This window comes from Macaca mulatta, chromosome 14, assembly GCF_049350105.2.
Source record: "Macaca mulatta isolate MMU2019108-1 chromosome 14, T2T-MMU8v2.0, whole genome shotgun sequence".
Classification (NCBI taxonomy): Eukaryota; Metazoa; Chordata; class Mammalia; order Primates; family Cercopithecidae; genus Macaca; species Macaca mulatta.
The window spans coordinates 106,825,540-106,841,713 of record NC_133419.1 but is presented as its reverse complement, the minus strand read 5'-3'; the positions used below and the strand labels follow the sequence as shown (position 1 = coordinate 106,841,713).

Sequence of the window (16,174 nt, the reverse complement as noted above, 5' to 3'; positions counted from 1 at the left end):
GATGATAAGTGATCTCACAGAAGCGTGTACAAGGGCCAGTTTTTCCTAAGGGTGGTGTTCAGGAAAGTCTTAGAATGAGTGACTCCTGAGCTGAGTCCTAGATGGAATTTGTTAGCAAAGACACAAACAGCAGAGAGGAGCTTTCAATTAGAGGGCACTGCATAAGCAAAGACTCAGAAGCTTAAATTTCTGTCATACTGAGTCTTTCGGCTCCTCCTTAAATTTTATGCTTGAAGCAAATGCCACATTTACCTCATCTTAATCCTGGCCTTGGAAAAGAAATTAGGTTTATTCAAATAAATAACACATTCTTAATGTTCTGATCTACTACAAATGCATTTTGAATGAGTGAATGGTATGAAACAATTTATATTTCATACCAATTTATGTTTCATTCACTTACATTAACACATACATTTAACAGTTAAATAAAATGGTAATAATTAACTGTAACTATTCTCACCTCAATATGTACATAACAATCATGTAAATATCAGGCTCGAATACTTTTTCTGCTGTCTATTGTATAGCAGAGAAACACACAAGTTTAGTGTTTTTGAGTTGTTGCATAACTGCACACAGTAAACTGTTGATTAAGTTTAGAGCCTTATTTGTTCTTTACCTCATTTGTTGCAACCTTAAAACTCAGTGGAAAATTAAATAAACAAAGAATTAGACTTTGAAAATACTATTGATAAAATTGCAATCCATGTATAGCTAGGAGCATATAGGGATAGATTTTAAGAGGATGCTTGTGAGTCACCTTAAATTTTAGGTAAAATATTGTAGATATATACACGTCCACAGCTTTGGTCAGATTCTGCACCTTCTCACCATTTAATTTTTTTCTTTTCTCATATGTTATATTTTTCTGACATTTACAAATTTTATTCATTCATTCAGTAATTTGAATCAAGGATTTACAAAATTATATTTGTGGCTGTGGTTTCATTTTATGTGGATTTCCTGTATAGAACATACAGTTGGGCCTTGCTTTTTCTTCTAACTGCAGTCTCTGTCTTTAATAGGAATGTTTAGACCATTTATATTAAATATAATTAGTAATATAGCTGTATTTAAATCTGTCATATTGCTAGTTGTTTTCTATTTGTCCATCAATTTCTTTGTTCCTTTTATCTTTTCATCCTTTCTTTTGAGTTTTATTTTATGATTCCATTTTATCTCCAGTAATAACTTATTAGTTATGCCTTTAATAGAATTTTTTGTTGTGTTTTCCCTAGGGTTTACAATATACTTCTACTTATCAAATTTACATTTAAATAATATTATGTTATTTTATGTAGTGCAAGAATCTTAAAATAGTATACTTCAAATTCTTCTCTCCCATTTTTTGGCAATTGTTGTCATCAATTTTACTTTTACATGTGTTTTAGACTCATGCAGATCCTTGTCACATGGCAGGTTATAAGATGCCTTTCTTTTAGACTAACAGCAGCACGTCTGTCTGATTTCTTGTTTTGGACCTCTAGAATTCCTTCTATTAGGTCAGGTCCACCTAGGATAATCTCCCTTTTGATAAACTAAACTTATTAAGGACCTTAATATCTGAAAAAAATCTTTTCTCATATAGCATATCATAATCATAGGTGTGATACGCTGTCATGTTCACAAATCTCACCCACACTCAAGAAGAGAAGAAGGGCTCACATCACTAGAGGTCATCTTAGAATTCTGATGAAAGCATTTATTAAAAGTCCCTGTGTTATAGTTTCAACATCTGGGTCTCTAAGTATGATTCTACTTATTGCTTTATTTCTTGGCAATGAGTTATTGTTTTGTTGCTTTTTTTTTTTTTTTTTGAGACAGAGTCTCACTCTGTCACCCGGGCTGGGGTGCAGTGGCATGATCTCAGCTCACTGTAACCTCTGCCTCCTGGGTTCAAGTGATTCTCCTGCCTCAGTCTCCCATGTAGCTGGAATTACATGGGTGCACCACCATGCCTGGCTAATTTTTGTATTTTTAGTACAGGTGGGGTTTCACCATGTTGGTTAGGATGATCTCGAACTTCTGACCTCGTGATCCACCTGCCTCAGCCTCCCAAAGTGTGCTTTGTTGCTTTTCAAACTTTTAAAAAATTAAATACTGGACTTTGTAGGAGAAGAACAATAGGGACTGAGGGGAGTACTATACAACACATATGTAAATGACTCTTCTCTTTTTCTGTAAGGACTTAGTATTGGGGAGAGGTGAGTAAATCTAGTTAGGGGTTGAGCTGAGTTTGGGTTTTGTTGTTGCTATCATCACTTTCAGTGACAGCTTGAAAGTCATCTAGTAATAAGCAGTTGTTCCCTTGTGCCTAAGGTGGAGGCTGAATTTCAAGAAGGTTTTTCTCTTACTCCTTATTTCTGCCTTCATTCCTGCACTCCTTTGCCACGGTGGAGGCCTCTATTCCACGGTGCTCCTATCCTTCATTTCAGTAGTAGACAGGTGTTGTTTGTTAATTAATGCTGTGCTTGTATTGGAAGCAAGCTAGAATTTTCTGTTGTGCCTGCCCAGCCTCAGTCTTAGGCAGGCAGTTTTCACCTTAGCCTCAGGGATGGGACTTTCTCAGTATTTCTACCCTTCCATCTCCTGAAAGGAAAACTGTGGTTGATCTTGGGTGGGAGTTTTCTGCCTCTCTCCATCATAGTGTCCCTCTGAATGATACAGGTGTAGCATCTTGGGCCCATGACAGTTTCCTGCCTCTCTACCAGGGGTAGAGAATTTTTGCTTCTGTTCCTTCTCTGGAGGCAATGGTTCTTTGTCTGTGATGTGAAGATGAAAGAACGTGTTGCTCCTCCTCCAATAGCCTAAAAAGGCTTCTACTTTGTAGAAGATAAGGATCTGGGAAGTCAGGCATGTTAAGTATCCCAGTAGCTGCTGTTGACCTCCTGCACACCTGCCCCTCCAATGAAGTCTCTGTCCGGTCTCCTACCCTGCTCCCACTCTTTCTTCTAATCATCCAGTGGAGGGTCATAAGAAGCAGCTTCCAAGTGAATTCAAATTCTCTTTGTTCAGCAACCTCAACTGTTTCAAACTGACAAACTCGCCAACACTTGGTCTTTAAGAATTGATTAATATTTACCTGAATTATTCTTACCATTTGTGCTACTGCCAGTACAGCCCACTTCCTTTCTGCTGTACCAATTGTGAAACTGTGTAGCTCATCTCTTGTTGAAGGGGCTTGTCCTTCTTTGGAATTCAGTTTACTTGGTCACCATGAGCAGTGTTCTGATTTATAACAAAAAATATAATTTTGTAGATGATTAGGCTTTTTCCTATTGTTAGGGCAAAAGTAACATTTTTGAAGTGTTTTATTTCGTAGAAGCAGAAGCCCAGGGCTATACAAAGAAATAAGTGTAGTTTCATTTATTGAGCTCCTATTACCAGCTGCTGTGATAAGCAATTTGTAAACATTTATTCTCAACTTCACGGCCACATCAAATGCTAGGTATTATTGCTCCTATTTTGCATGTGAACCACAGGCTTTTTCCAGAGGTCAGAGAGTCAGTATCAGAACAAGGATTCACACTTAGTTTTGTCTGATTCTAATGCTGAGAATTTGTTCTTTCTGCTACTCATTGTTGCCTGTGGAACCAAAGAGTGGAGAAGTTGATAAAATAATCATGTAACAGTGGTATAAGTGCTCTTGTAGAGGTAAACGTAGGATCTACGGAATGTTTTTGAAAAGGATCTCCAAACTAAGAGAATCAAGAATGTCTGCCTGAAAAAGGGGTTTTTAGAATGCTTCCTGATGAATGAGTAGCAATTAGGTGTAAAGGAAAAATGCAATATGCAACACTTTGTGCCCACTCAGCTTCTTTTGAATAATTTTCTGTATATATTCCACATTATGGTTCTCTAGTAATAGCTAGTATTTGGTCTCCCTTTTTGCTATGTCATAGGCATGTGACTTAGCGCCACCGGTTAGATACTCTTACCTGAGGTTTGAATTGGAAAGAGACCATACGTGGAGCTCTTTCCTGTGAAGGTAATAGAGTACACTAGAGAGGTATCCCAACTTCAGAGGCAGTAGAAAAAGAAGTCCTAGCGGCAGTGTTCTATGTTCTCATGTTGTAGGTCCTTCCTGCCAGCTTCCATATATGTGTCCACTATTAGTTGGACATGGCTTGGGAGCAGATCTGTGGCCTGATTTGAGTATCATTCTTGGCTACTTGGCCTTCAGCACTGATTCTCTGTCTTCACCCACCTGGGAAACTATTTCATTTCCATTAACAAATGTACTTGTTGCTTAACTAAGCTAGAGTAGATTTTGTTGATTATAACTGGAAATCTTGTCTGAAATAGGGGCAATCCAGGTAGAGGGAAAAACTGACAAAACTTAGAAGGGGAAGAAGATGAAGCATTCTGGAAACTGGAGCTGTGAGTGATTTAACGTTATTGGAGTGGAAAGTAGGTGAGAGACAACACTGAAGATGTTGACAGGCCTCATATATTGGACATAGAGTTATTTTAATCAGGAAGGTGACAGGATCATATTTATGTTTTAGGGAAATTACTCTGGTAGCCATGTAGGAAGTGAACTAGAGGGGGATATAAGTGAACAAGAAGTAAGGAAACCTATTAGGAGATAGTTGTAGTAATAACAGTGAGAAATTCTGAGTTCCTGAATCAAGTCAGTCACAATGTGGATGACGAGTACGTGACAGAGAAAGGAGAGATGCAAGATAAGGGAATTTAAGATGTTGATTGATTGGATGTGTGAATGAGGAAGAAAAGAGGTTATGGAATGATTCTCATGATTTGGGAGATTAGATGAATGCTAATACCACTCACTGAAACAGGGATACAAGAGGAGGTGGGAATGTAGAGTGAAAAATGAGGAAATTTGATATGTTGTAATAGCAAAGTCAAAAAGAGATAAACGGTAGGCAACTGAGTACGTAAGACTTGAATGGAAGACACAGATTTCATTGTTGATAATGTATAAGTGACTGTAGACAGTTTGATAATAGTGACATCAACCAGGTGGAATATTCCTATGAGAAGAGAAGGGGGCAAAGGTTACAACCCTGAGTAATAGCAACATGTAAGGACTGGTTGAGGGAAATGGAGAATATAAAATAGACTGAGAAGAAATAAATAGAGAATTAGGGGGAATATAATAGTATCATCCATGCCAATACATAAAGAGATCAATTTGATTTTGTTTCATATTGAAATGTTTATTTAAATATGACTACGAGATATTTATTGGTGACCTTGGGAAGAACATTTTGGTAAAGTGACGTAGCCAAGTAGAGGAGTTCAATAGTGGATTAAAGGCCACTCTTTTCAATCACTAGGGTGCAAGGAAGAAGAGAAGTGGGTCATCATCTGAAGCAAGATGAGAAGGTAAACGATCACAAGGTCTGATGCATTTCCTTTGGTGCAAATAGCATAGAGGCAAAGACCCATGGGAAGTCAAAGAACTGTAGGGCTAAGGGTTAGATGAATCATCTGTACTAACCTTGAAGTTGTTTAGGATGATACTATATCTTGGGGTGCACAGGAAGAATAAGCCAAATGCCAAAATCATTTATGAATGTGGGGCAATTATAGATAAGTCGGCAGGCAAAAATGAACAAGCAGGCAGTGCATTTTAACAGTATGATTAGATGAGAAGAAATTTTTTTTACTATTGTCATGTTTTAATTTTAATTTTTAATTGATGATAGTTGTACATATTTGTGAGGTGCATAGTGATGTTTTAATATGTATATATATATAATTTATAGTGTTCAGATAAGGACCATTAGCATAGCCATCATCTCAAATATTTATCATTTCTTCATGTTGAAAACATTCAGGGGGAAGGATTTTTATATGTGGGCTGTAATTGTAAGGACTGACATTCCTTTTCCTTCTAGGTTCGTGGTACATGGAGTGGTATTATCAGGAGATGGGACAGTGCTCTGGGGAGAACTTGAGGGTGTTCAGGGATTCCTTACTTTATATGAGGGTCCTAGGGAGAATGGTGGCAAAGTCAGAGAGAGAGAAAAGTGGTGGGAAGATGAATGAGGAGAAGGAAGAAAAGTGCAGAAGAGTATTGGAAGGAAAACGTGGACAAGACAGAGAGAGATTATTGGAATGATTTTGATGTGAGACTGTGACCAAGGATGACATGGATATAGACCTACTGGGTTGAGCCTCAGGGTTTTCATTTTATCTCTAATTAGTGTCACCAGTTCCTGTGCAAGTCCCAATGAGCCTGCAGCCACCTACTTTGATGGTGGTCTTGGAAGCATAAAGATGCTGGCTGACATTGACTGTGCTTAGATGTAAAAACAGAATATTGGTGGGAAGTATGGTTCTGCGAAAATCTCAGGCAGATGGGATTTTTAAAATGCCCTGTTTTCGAAGTTTGACACAGTACCACTTTAATGTGGTCAAAGGATTAGGCAAATCTCTAGATTGAGCCAGCTGTGAACAAAATTGTTCCAAATCCCTTCTTTGTTTAAAAATAAATCCTGAAAAACTCACATTTATGCTGGAAATTAGCTCTGAGGAGCTGGCAGAAGTTTTTATACAGGGAATGATCATGAATTTCTTTAGAGGGTCTTTATTCATTCATTTCTTTATTCATTTAGTCAAACAGTTCATTAAATCATTTATTGAAACACTGATTGCCTGACTACAGACCTACCCAACTGCACAAATAATGTTCTATAGACACAGTTTTAAGCCATTACTAAGTGTTTAGGAACTTCAGAAGTTTTGGTGAAATGTGCAAACTCTGAGAAGGAAATCATAATGGTATATTACTTGAACAGGCTGTCTTCATACTTGGGATTGTGGAACTACGAAACTCTTAAGTAACCTTTTCCCTCAAGCCATGTACTAGGCATTGCGATTTAACAAAAATTTTCTTTAGTGATATATATTTTTCTGTTTTTTGCTTACTTTGTTGTTGATGACACTTTCTAGTCAGTACTAGTGGCTAAAAAACAGGTATTTATGTAATGGAGGTTTCGTCAACCTGCCATTTTCTTCAGATTCAGAAAAAATTGAATGAACCCTTGTTCTTTGCCACATGGAAGCAAAATCCCAATCTAGATTTCTGCATATCTCTGTGGGAAGGAGACATATTTTTAGGGTTATTTATAGCCTAATATCCATGGAAACATGGGACTTAGAATTTTCTCTTTGATTCCCTCCTTCAAGGAAACCACAAATGCCAGTCTGTGGCACGTAGGGAAACTTAAACTGGAGGCACACATGTCACAGGAAGAAGATTACATAGAACATTCCACATCTAACAGTGTAGAAATTATATGTGAACTTTTCTGTTCTCTCAAGTCCTCTTGGCCACCCAGGGGGATCCTATGGGTCTTTTACCCAGCTTTCTGCTTTCTAAATGTCTTCTTTCCCTTTATCTTTTACTTTTCCTCATTTTCTTAATCTACTTTCCCCCCCAAAGGAAAATAAAGTCAAAGACAGACCAACAAACAGGCTTTTCTTATTTCATGGAAAACAGTTGGGTTTTCTGTTGCTATTTGAAATACAATTTCTAAGTCTTATCTCTTGCTCTTTATAATTTATTAAAATATTTCATTGAAAAAGAAAAGTTCTCCTTTGAAAAGACTACTGGTATTAGCTGCTTAGAAAATACATAATTGTATCACCTACTATATTTGCATTTGGTTTTACAAAAGTTAAGTTCTCTAGCTCGCTGAACTATCTGAAACTGAAATCCTTCTATAAACGTGTATGAAAAAGTACATTTTTCAGGCAGCATCGTTTCAATAGGTATAAGGCAGATGAATCTGCACTTTTTTGTCTGTTTTCCATAAACTTTCCTGGATGTCACTTTTCATTTAGTTCTTATTTCTATCACCACTTCACTGGTGTTGCAAACTGGGATATTTTACTTTCTAGGAAAATTATCTGAATATTTTTTTCCACGGATACTAACTTAATATGTAAAGTTTTGTTTATGAATTGACAAAAATATATTGAACAACTACTCCGTGCTATTCTTTAGGGAAATGGAATGAGTTGATAGTCTGCAAGTACATTTTGAACAAATAGTTATTGATTTGAGTGTAACAAAGTTGTTCTCTTGAAGGCTCTTTAGATCTTTCTGACATGCACATTGAATGCATTTAACTAGCTGATCTAGCCTCAAAGTTAGCTTTAGCCAATATGTTCAGAATCAATACACGGTGATCTTGTTTGGTAACTGGATTCTTCACTTCGTGGGACCATATGTTTTAAATGAAAAGTTAAGTTTACGTTTAACTTAAACATGAATGTTTTAAAGTCATATTTCCTAGTTTTAAAGCATATCACCAGACTGGAATCCAGAGAGAGAGCCCGTTTTACTGATGTCAAACTTAAAATTTTGTTTTGGCCAAAATTATTCTTTACTATAAGAAATAACTCTCTAACTTAATATCATGAATCCACTCTGAGGCTTAAATGAAAGATACCTTTGGAAATATGGCTAAAAACCACACCAAAACCCTTTTCTGGGGTTTTTTTCTTTCTTTCTTTCTTTCTTTCTTTTTTTTTTTTACAACAGTTTATCCAGTCAAACAAATGATCCACAGCTATATACAATTACATGGAATATAGTCTCATCTGATCAGAAAATTTATCAGATCAACTTTTTTTTTAAGCCATGCTTTCCAGTGACATAGACAACACTATGAAATCAGCCAACCTGCAACCTTCATTTGGCTCACCATATACACATGCTCCTCGACTTACAATGGGGTTATATCCCAATAAACCCATCTTCAGTTGAAATAGTGTAAGTTGAAGATGCATTGAATAAATCTAACTTGTTGAACATAATAGGTTAGCTTAGCACACCTTACATGTGTTCAGAACGCTTACATCAGCCTCAAAGTCACCTAACACAAAGCCTATTTTATTACTAAGTGTTGAATATCTCATGTAACTTATTGAGTACTGTACTGAAAGCATATCATTTTTGCATCATCATAAACTTGAATAATCATGAGTCGAACGCTTATTAAGTTGGGGACCATATTACTTAAAATATACTCTAGAGACTCTTAATAGAAAAAGATGCTGTTTTTCTGCTTTCACTTAATTAAATTAATTCAATTCAATTCAAGTATTCATTCAACAAATATTTATTAAGCACCTACAATATGCCAGGCACTGTGCTGGGTGCTGGGGATACAACTGTGAACATGATAGACACAGTCCCTGCCCTCAAGGAGCTTACAGTCTAGTAGTTATACAGACAAGTTACACAGGCAATTACAACGCAGTATGGTAAGTGCTGTGATGGGCGAAAGACATTAAAAAGGGCACCTAACTCAGTCTCACAGGCAGGGAGGTGGTGGATAGTCATGGAAATCTTTTCAGGGCAAGTAAAATTCAATTTGAGTATTGAAGGATGACTATAAGTTAGTCAGGTAAAGAGGAGACAGGGAGGAGTTACGCAGTGAGGAAATAGTCTATGCAGTGCTCCATGTGCTGCTTTGGAGGTTCATTTGCTGACGGGAGTAGCTGGATAGAAGTGAGAGAAGTCCTGGAAGAAATAAGCAAGGGCCAGGTCATGAAGGGGCTCATGTGATCTTCTCAAGAGCTTGAAATTTTTCCTGAGGGACGTGTGTGTGTGTGTGTGTGTGTGATTTATACTGTTTAAGATTGCTCTTACTGCAGCACAGAGATTGAATGGGGAATGGGATCTTGAGAGTTGATGGAAGAAAATCAATCCTTCAGCTTTTCCAACTTTATTTTCCATAATATCATACCCTGTGCTCTCACTAGCCCATCTAATGGCATTCATTCCTTAAATGAGCCATTGATGTTCATGGCTTTGGGCCACTGCTCACTCATATGGCTCTTTACACATTCTCCTCCTATTAAAACTCAACTCATCCTTCAAGACCAGACTTCTGAAATCATCCTAACTTGTGCTTTCTGCCAATACCCTAAGTACATGATTTTTATCTGTATTAGAGTATTTATTTATTATTTCAAATGAACCAAACCTTCTTTTGGACCATATTAGTTTAATTCATACATAAGGTGATTTTTATAAATAAACATGGGTATAATTTTTTTTACAATTTCCAGTTGAAAACAAAGACTAATTCTTCATTTGTTATCTACCCCAAACTATTATGAATGCTTTCATATGATTTAAAGGGAACAAAGGGAATAAGGGGAGAAGCCCAAGAGACACACAATTTTATGCAACAAAATACAGTCAAGTAAAATTTCAACACACAATTACAAGGTATGTTGTTGTTAGGACAGTGATTCATTCCCCAACTCAAAGACTCCATCTTTGACAATTCGATCTGTTAATGAGTCAAAGATCTGAAAGAGAGGGGTCGCTTAGTATGCAAAAAATAATGAGGGCTAGCTACATTTTCCACTATGGCCCACGACTATTACAATCTCTCTTATAGTCTTATAATTTCTCAAATAACTTTTATAAGGATAAGAAAAAACTTTTAAGCTCTGTAGATATTGTAAGAACATCTGCTGTTTTATTCTTTTTGGTGGGTACAAAAACCACAATTTTGTACACAGAAGATTATAAATAATACTGTTAACATGAGTGACCCATAGTCTCTTCTGAGTCTACACCGCAGACTGGTGATTGAACCTAAACGTTCTCTTCCTTTTGCTTTTCTTCCTGGTTGTGAGACAAAAGCAATCTGTGAACCGACTCATGTGACAGAGTGAAGTTTACAGCAAACAAGAAGATGACCAACAACTTTTATAAAAAAAAGTCTCTAAAGTTTATTACAGTGATGGCATTTATATCAATTATTGCAATGTATTGTTCCCTAAGATGGTTAGAAAAAAGAATTGTGTTGTCCTCTACTGAATTTACATCAGTTAAAAAGCAAGCATGTTTCAGTATTTGTTTTCTCCAAAGTAAGTGTAAATACTTCCTTTATTTTTTTCCCCACAGGATTTACATGTTTGTTCATTATTTTCTTATCACAGTTTAGTGATTTGTTTTCTCAGCTGGATTTTCTTCCATGGACTATATGGGTGTTCTGGAGACACAGGTTAGCATGTTCACGGACTTCTATAACTATTTTATCCTTTCCGGTGAAGACAAAGGCCTTTCTGAGCAAGAACTTCACAGTTTAATGCGCTAACTCGCAAGTCTGATTAGTTTTTGAGTCCATTCAAATGAAATTTGTTGCTGTTAATACACCCATCCCAGATCCCTCCCCCACCCACTCCCCGAAAAAAACCTAAATTGTGAGTTTTCCTGATATAAAATCTGAGTTTGGGTTTCCGAGCTGAGCTCATGCACACGTTGCTGCTGCTGATGTCCGGCCAGCCCGTTAGGACGGACTTCCCATTCTCAGCCAAAGGATTGGTTTAGCAAAGACCCGCGCGTGGCGTGTTCCTCAGGGCTGCGTTTCCATCAGTCACCAACACAGTTTAATTAAGGCACTCGATTATTTTTTTGGTTTTTATGGTAGGTCCGATGCAATGACAGCCAATCCTGAACTTTGTCTGATTGCAGTTCCAGCGTGTACAGCCTTTGGGCAGTCAGGCGTCAAGACGCGGCCATTCTCTCCCACACTCCCAGTGATGGATAATCTGGCTTTGTTTCTTATGGCTTCAGAAAAGGTCAGCTGGGTTGCATGGAAAGGAAGCAGAAAGAACGCGGAGTGTTACCATATTTCTGTTTCTTCAACAAAATATTCCACAACAAACACCGAAATATCAATAATTAGACATCTGCATTTTTTTCCATGTTCTTTTGGTCATATGAAAACTGCTTATCCAGGGAAAGGAAAGCTTAACTACACCGAAGAATGAATCTGTCTAGAGTTTGTGGTCCTACCTGTGGAAAAACTCATTCTAAAATCATAATATTTAACTACTGTTAGTAAATCTGGGCAGGAAACATCTTTTAACTTGCTGCACTGTATATCTTAGTACTTCAGGATGAGCTTAAAAGCTCTTTTATGTTTGACAACATTCTTTAGATAGTATTTCCTTGTTATGAAATGTCTTTACAGTGCAAGGATTAGACTCTCAGAACTAATGAAGTACCTAAACAAACTATATGTATAGACTTCGTGACAGATCTTCCTGTTTTATAACACAGACCTATCCACAGACACTTCATTCATTCACACCAGTTATAGACATGACCCAGAACAGCACAATTAGTGACATATAGTTCACTCTATGCTATTATGGACACTAAGGCTCCATATTTTAAGAACTGTATTTAAAAGGGGTGCACTGAAAAGGGATATGTTTCAAAGCCAACTGAATGGTCATCACTGGGGAACCTCCCATATTGAGGTTAAAGAGTCAGGGAACTGAAATCAGTAAATTCCTGTTCCTTATCCATTAGATAGCAGATAACATTATACAAAGGAGAAACAGGCACTGTTATTATGTTAGTCTCATTACCGTTCATTCACTGTCTAAATTCTTTCTAGTAGCTAGAATTATAACTTAAGAGGAAAATAGGGTAAAGGAGCGATTCCCTAAGTTTGTTATGACTTAGTTCATAACTCACAACTCATCATGTATCTAATTTCCTGTTGTGAATTCAAGTTTATCCAAATCTTTAGGAAATTCCATCCCTGTGTTTATTCTGCCCTGGAGCTTAAATATTAGAATAATTATATATTAAGTAATGAAATCAGTAAATAGTTTAAAAACTGGTGGAATAAAAATGTTTACAGATCAGTTACTCTGAAAACGTCAGAAAGTTGAAGTCAAATTGCTAGTAATGACATATAAATGACAAAATCAAGGTCAATATCACAGTTCTGTTTCAGTAAACAGTCTTAAAAATTAATGCTTATCATCATAATCAGAATTGGGGATACGGTCTTTACAGAAACATGGATAGCTTTTATATTTAGAAATCATGGAAATATAATGAGGATTTTAGAGAAAAACAACACTTCTACCTGATTATCTTCTATTAGCCCCTTGAAATCAAAGTTCTTCTGACTTTTATTTGTCACATAATAGGCACTCAATAAATATTTGTTGAGTGGATGAATAACCTTATATAGGCAGATACTTTTTCTCTTTCTTGTAAATGAAACTGATAGGATAATATTCTAAAATTATTCATAATTTATCAAATCTGTACACTAAAAAGGGTAGATTTTATTGTATGTAAATGGTACCTTAAAAATGTAAATGAATACATTGCCCACTATTTTAATCAAGAACCTCACTCATATAGAATAATCTCACCAAAGGAACTAAAAAGGATACTTGGTTGCAGTAGTCTCGGTTTTTGAAGTGAGACTCTTGGGAGATTGTTTTATTGGAGGTGAATATTTTCCTACTCAATATTAGAGTACGTATGCTTTTGGGTGTGTGTATAAAAAGAAGCATTAGCAAAGCAGTACTATTTATATCAAGAAAATCTAGCAACAAAATGGATTTAAGAAACATAAGCCAAGACTTGGTATCAAGATGCTAAATAGCTTTCTAGTGTAATCTTTTCAGTTTTATGTGTTTTAGATGGACATTTTGGGGGTCAGAACCCTTTAGTGAGTACCTAATTATATGGAACACTCCGGTTACAGCATTGGCATTTTTCATAATCTTCTGAAGAAAACAATTTGGGAGCAGATTTAGGAAGTTTATATTAGTTAGATAAAACCATATGCTGAGGAAAACAAGAAAAATGAATATCTGGCCGGGCGCGGTGGCTCAAGCCTGTAATCCTAGCACTTTGGGAGGCCGAGACGGGCGGATCACGAGGTCAGGAGTTCGAGACCATCCTGGCTAACACGGTGAAACCCCGTCTCTACTAAAAAATACAAAAAACTAGCCGGGCGAGGTGGTGGGCGCCTGTAGTCCCGGCTACTCGGGAGGCTGAGGCAGGAGAATGGCGTAAAAACCCGGGAGGCGGAGCTTGCAGTGAGCTGAGATCCGGCCACTGCACTCCAGCCTGGGCGACAGAGCAAGACTCCGTCTCAAAAAAAAAAAAAAAGAAAAATGAATATCTATGAGTCTAATCCAAACCATTGTGTTAGCCCATCTTAAATCTTTGGATCCCCAAACCACTCAGTCGCCAAACCACTCATCTCTTGTTTAACAAGAGATTTGGGAAAGATAGTTCCAGAGAATTCATAGGTACCTACTAATCACTAAACTTAAAACCAAGATCAAAGTCTGAATATGTTTCTTTAGATTCCCTGTCAACATTTAATGTTAAGTAAAATAGACAATTATTTGTTAAAATCCACTAGTTTAGCTTTGTTTTAATTTTTCTTCAAGAGGAAATGCTAAAATACCATTAATAAAAGCATGGTAATTTAAAAAAAGTGTTTACAGAAGGTTTTTGCCATAAAAATCTGTTTTTGTTTTCTTTCTTTTCTTTTCTTTCTTTCTTTTCTTTTCTTTTTCTTTTTTTTTTTTTAAGACAGAGTCTCGCCTAGGCTGTCGCCCAGGCTGGAGTGCAGGGGCATGATCTCAGCTCACTGCAAGCTTCACTTCCCGGGTTCACGCCATTCTCCTGCCTCAGCCTCCCAAGTAGCTGGGACTACAAGTGCCCACCACCACGCCCAGCTAATTTTTTGTATTTTTAGTAGAGACGGGGTTCCACTGTGTTAGTCAGGATGGTCTCGGTCTCCTGACCTCGTGATCCTCCCACTTCGGCCTCCCAAAGTGCTGGGATTACAAGCGTCAACCACCACGCCTGGCCTTCTTTCTTTTCTTGATCATGTTTGTGAGGAAAGGAAAACTTCCAAAGGTTGAACAACTCCATATAATCTCAAATACACCCTCCTCTTTTATAGATTAATGCAATGAAGTGTATTACTTAATAAAATTTTGACTTATTTTTCTTTAAATCTGTTTTAGCATTTTTATTTCCTATACTTAAACATCATCTGCGTCTTCCATAAAATGCCATTTCTATTCATCTTGATGTGAACCTTTTGAGGCTCCTCAAACTGGAAAACTTTCTAGTAATTTTACATATGGTCTGGGTTTTGTTGGATTGCTGTGGCTTATGTTCCCTTGAGGGATGATCACTTTTTACTAGAATCTACCACAGATTGAAGGTGTCAGGTTTTGTTTTTGGGATTCTGGGGCAATATTATTTTTGAATTACCAATCATTTCCATAATTATGGCCATAGAGTTTATGAAAGTTTTCCTTTAATTTGAGAGTACAATAAAAACTGCTTACTTATAAGTTTTGACAGGCACCGATTATTTCATTTATCTTGAATGCTACTGCCTTTTAAAATGTCAGACGAATGCTTCCTATTTATTTGAAATGTATTGTCTTAAATGTTCAAATCTACCTCTAAAGGCAATTCATGTGAACTTCAATGTCAAGTTGTAACTCCAAATACAATGTTATATATAAATTGTATATATATGATGTGCAAATTTACATCTCCTTTTAATAACTTCCCTGAACTTAGAAATGAAATAGCATACATAGTATTTCTTTCTAAAAATTTCTAATACTCTTTTTTTATTTGCTTTGCTTCCCACCCTTGTACCTTGCTGATGATGACTGGAGTGCCTTTGTTATGTCAAAGAAAAGTCAGTTTTAATGAACTGGTAACAAAACCTAGTAAGGACATCTTACAAAATTCATCTCAGAATTCAGTCCAAATAATTGGTTCTGAAAATTAATCAAGTATTGTTTTTCTCAGTTTGAAAAAAGTCTCTCATTAACTCTGTAAACATTAAGATGAAAGCATTCCTCTAATGGCTAAGACACCTTGATATTATCCCACTTTGTAGTTTTGCTATTATAAGACATGTTAAAAATGTTTGGATCGAGTGAATTGAGGATTTAGTTCTTAATTCTTTTTCACAAAATTAGGAAAGAATCATTTTGGAACTATCTATGTGCTATTGTACTCAGTCACTGATTTCTACATTATGGATGAAAGCAATTATATCTAGATTAAAAGGGATGGCATTGACTCTTTGCTTTAAGATACAAGTATTTCAAAAGCTTTCATATAAACAAATATAAAAATCAAGTGTGTTTAGCTGGTGTAAGCTCAGATGTACATCTTACTGAAAGTATATTGGGTTTTTGACTCTAGGGTACATCAAGTACCAAATATCTCTTGGAAGTTCAAAGACTCATTTATCATTGTAATGAAACTGAGCAGCCTATTCAGTTAGCTATTATAGATAATTTTAGAAAATGGGTTTCAGAGTCCTGATTTTAGGAAGAGCAATAACAAATCCTTTCAGAT

General features: G+C 36.5%; 1 protein-coding gene across 5 annotated transcripts in view; it reads right to left on the bottom strand.

Moving 5' to 3' along the window:
• Positions 1 to 9,088: 9,088 nt before the first annotated feature.
• The window catches only part of GRIA4 (glutamate ionotropic receptor AMPA type subunit 4), a 372,806-nt gene continuing 365,720 nt past the window's right edge, over positions 9,089 to 16,174 (bottom strand). For all 5 annotated transcript variants that reach the window (XM_015115585.3, XM_015115581.3, XM_077964932.1 and 2 more), the window contains one exon: positions 9,089 to 11,591. Coding sequence is in view for 2 of the 5 variants with exons in the window: in XM_015115581.3 (XP_014971067.1) it covers positions 11,427 to 11,591 (165 nt within the window). In the remaining 3 variants the exon portion in view is untranslated. The remainder of the gene's footprint in view (positions 11,592 to 16,174) is intronic.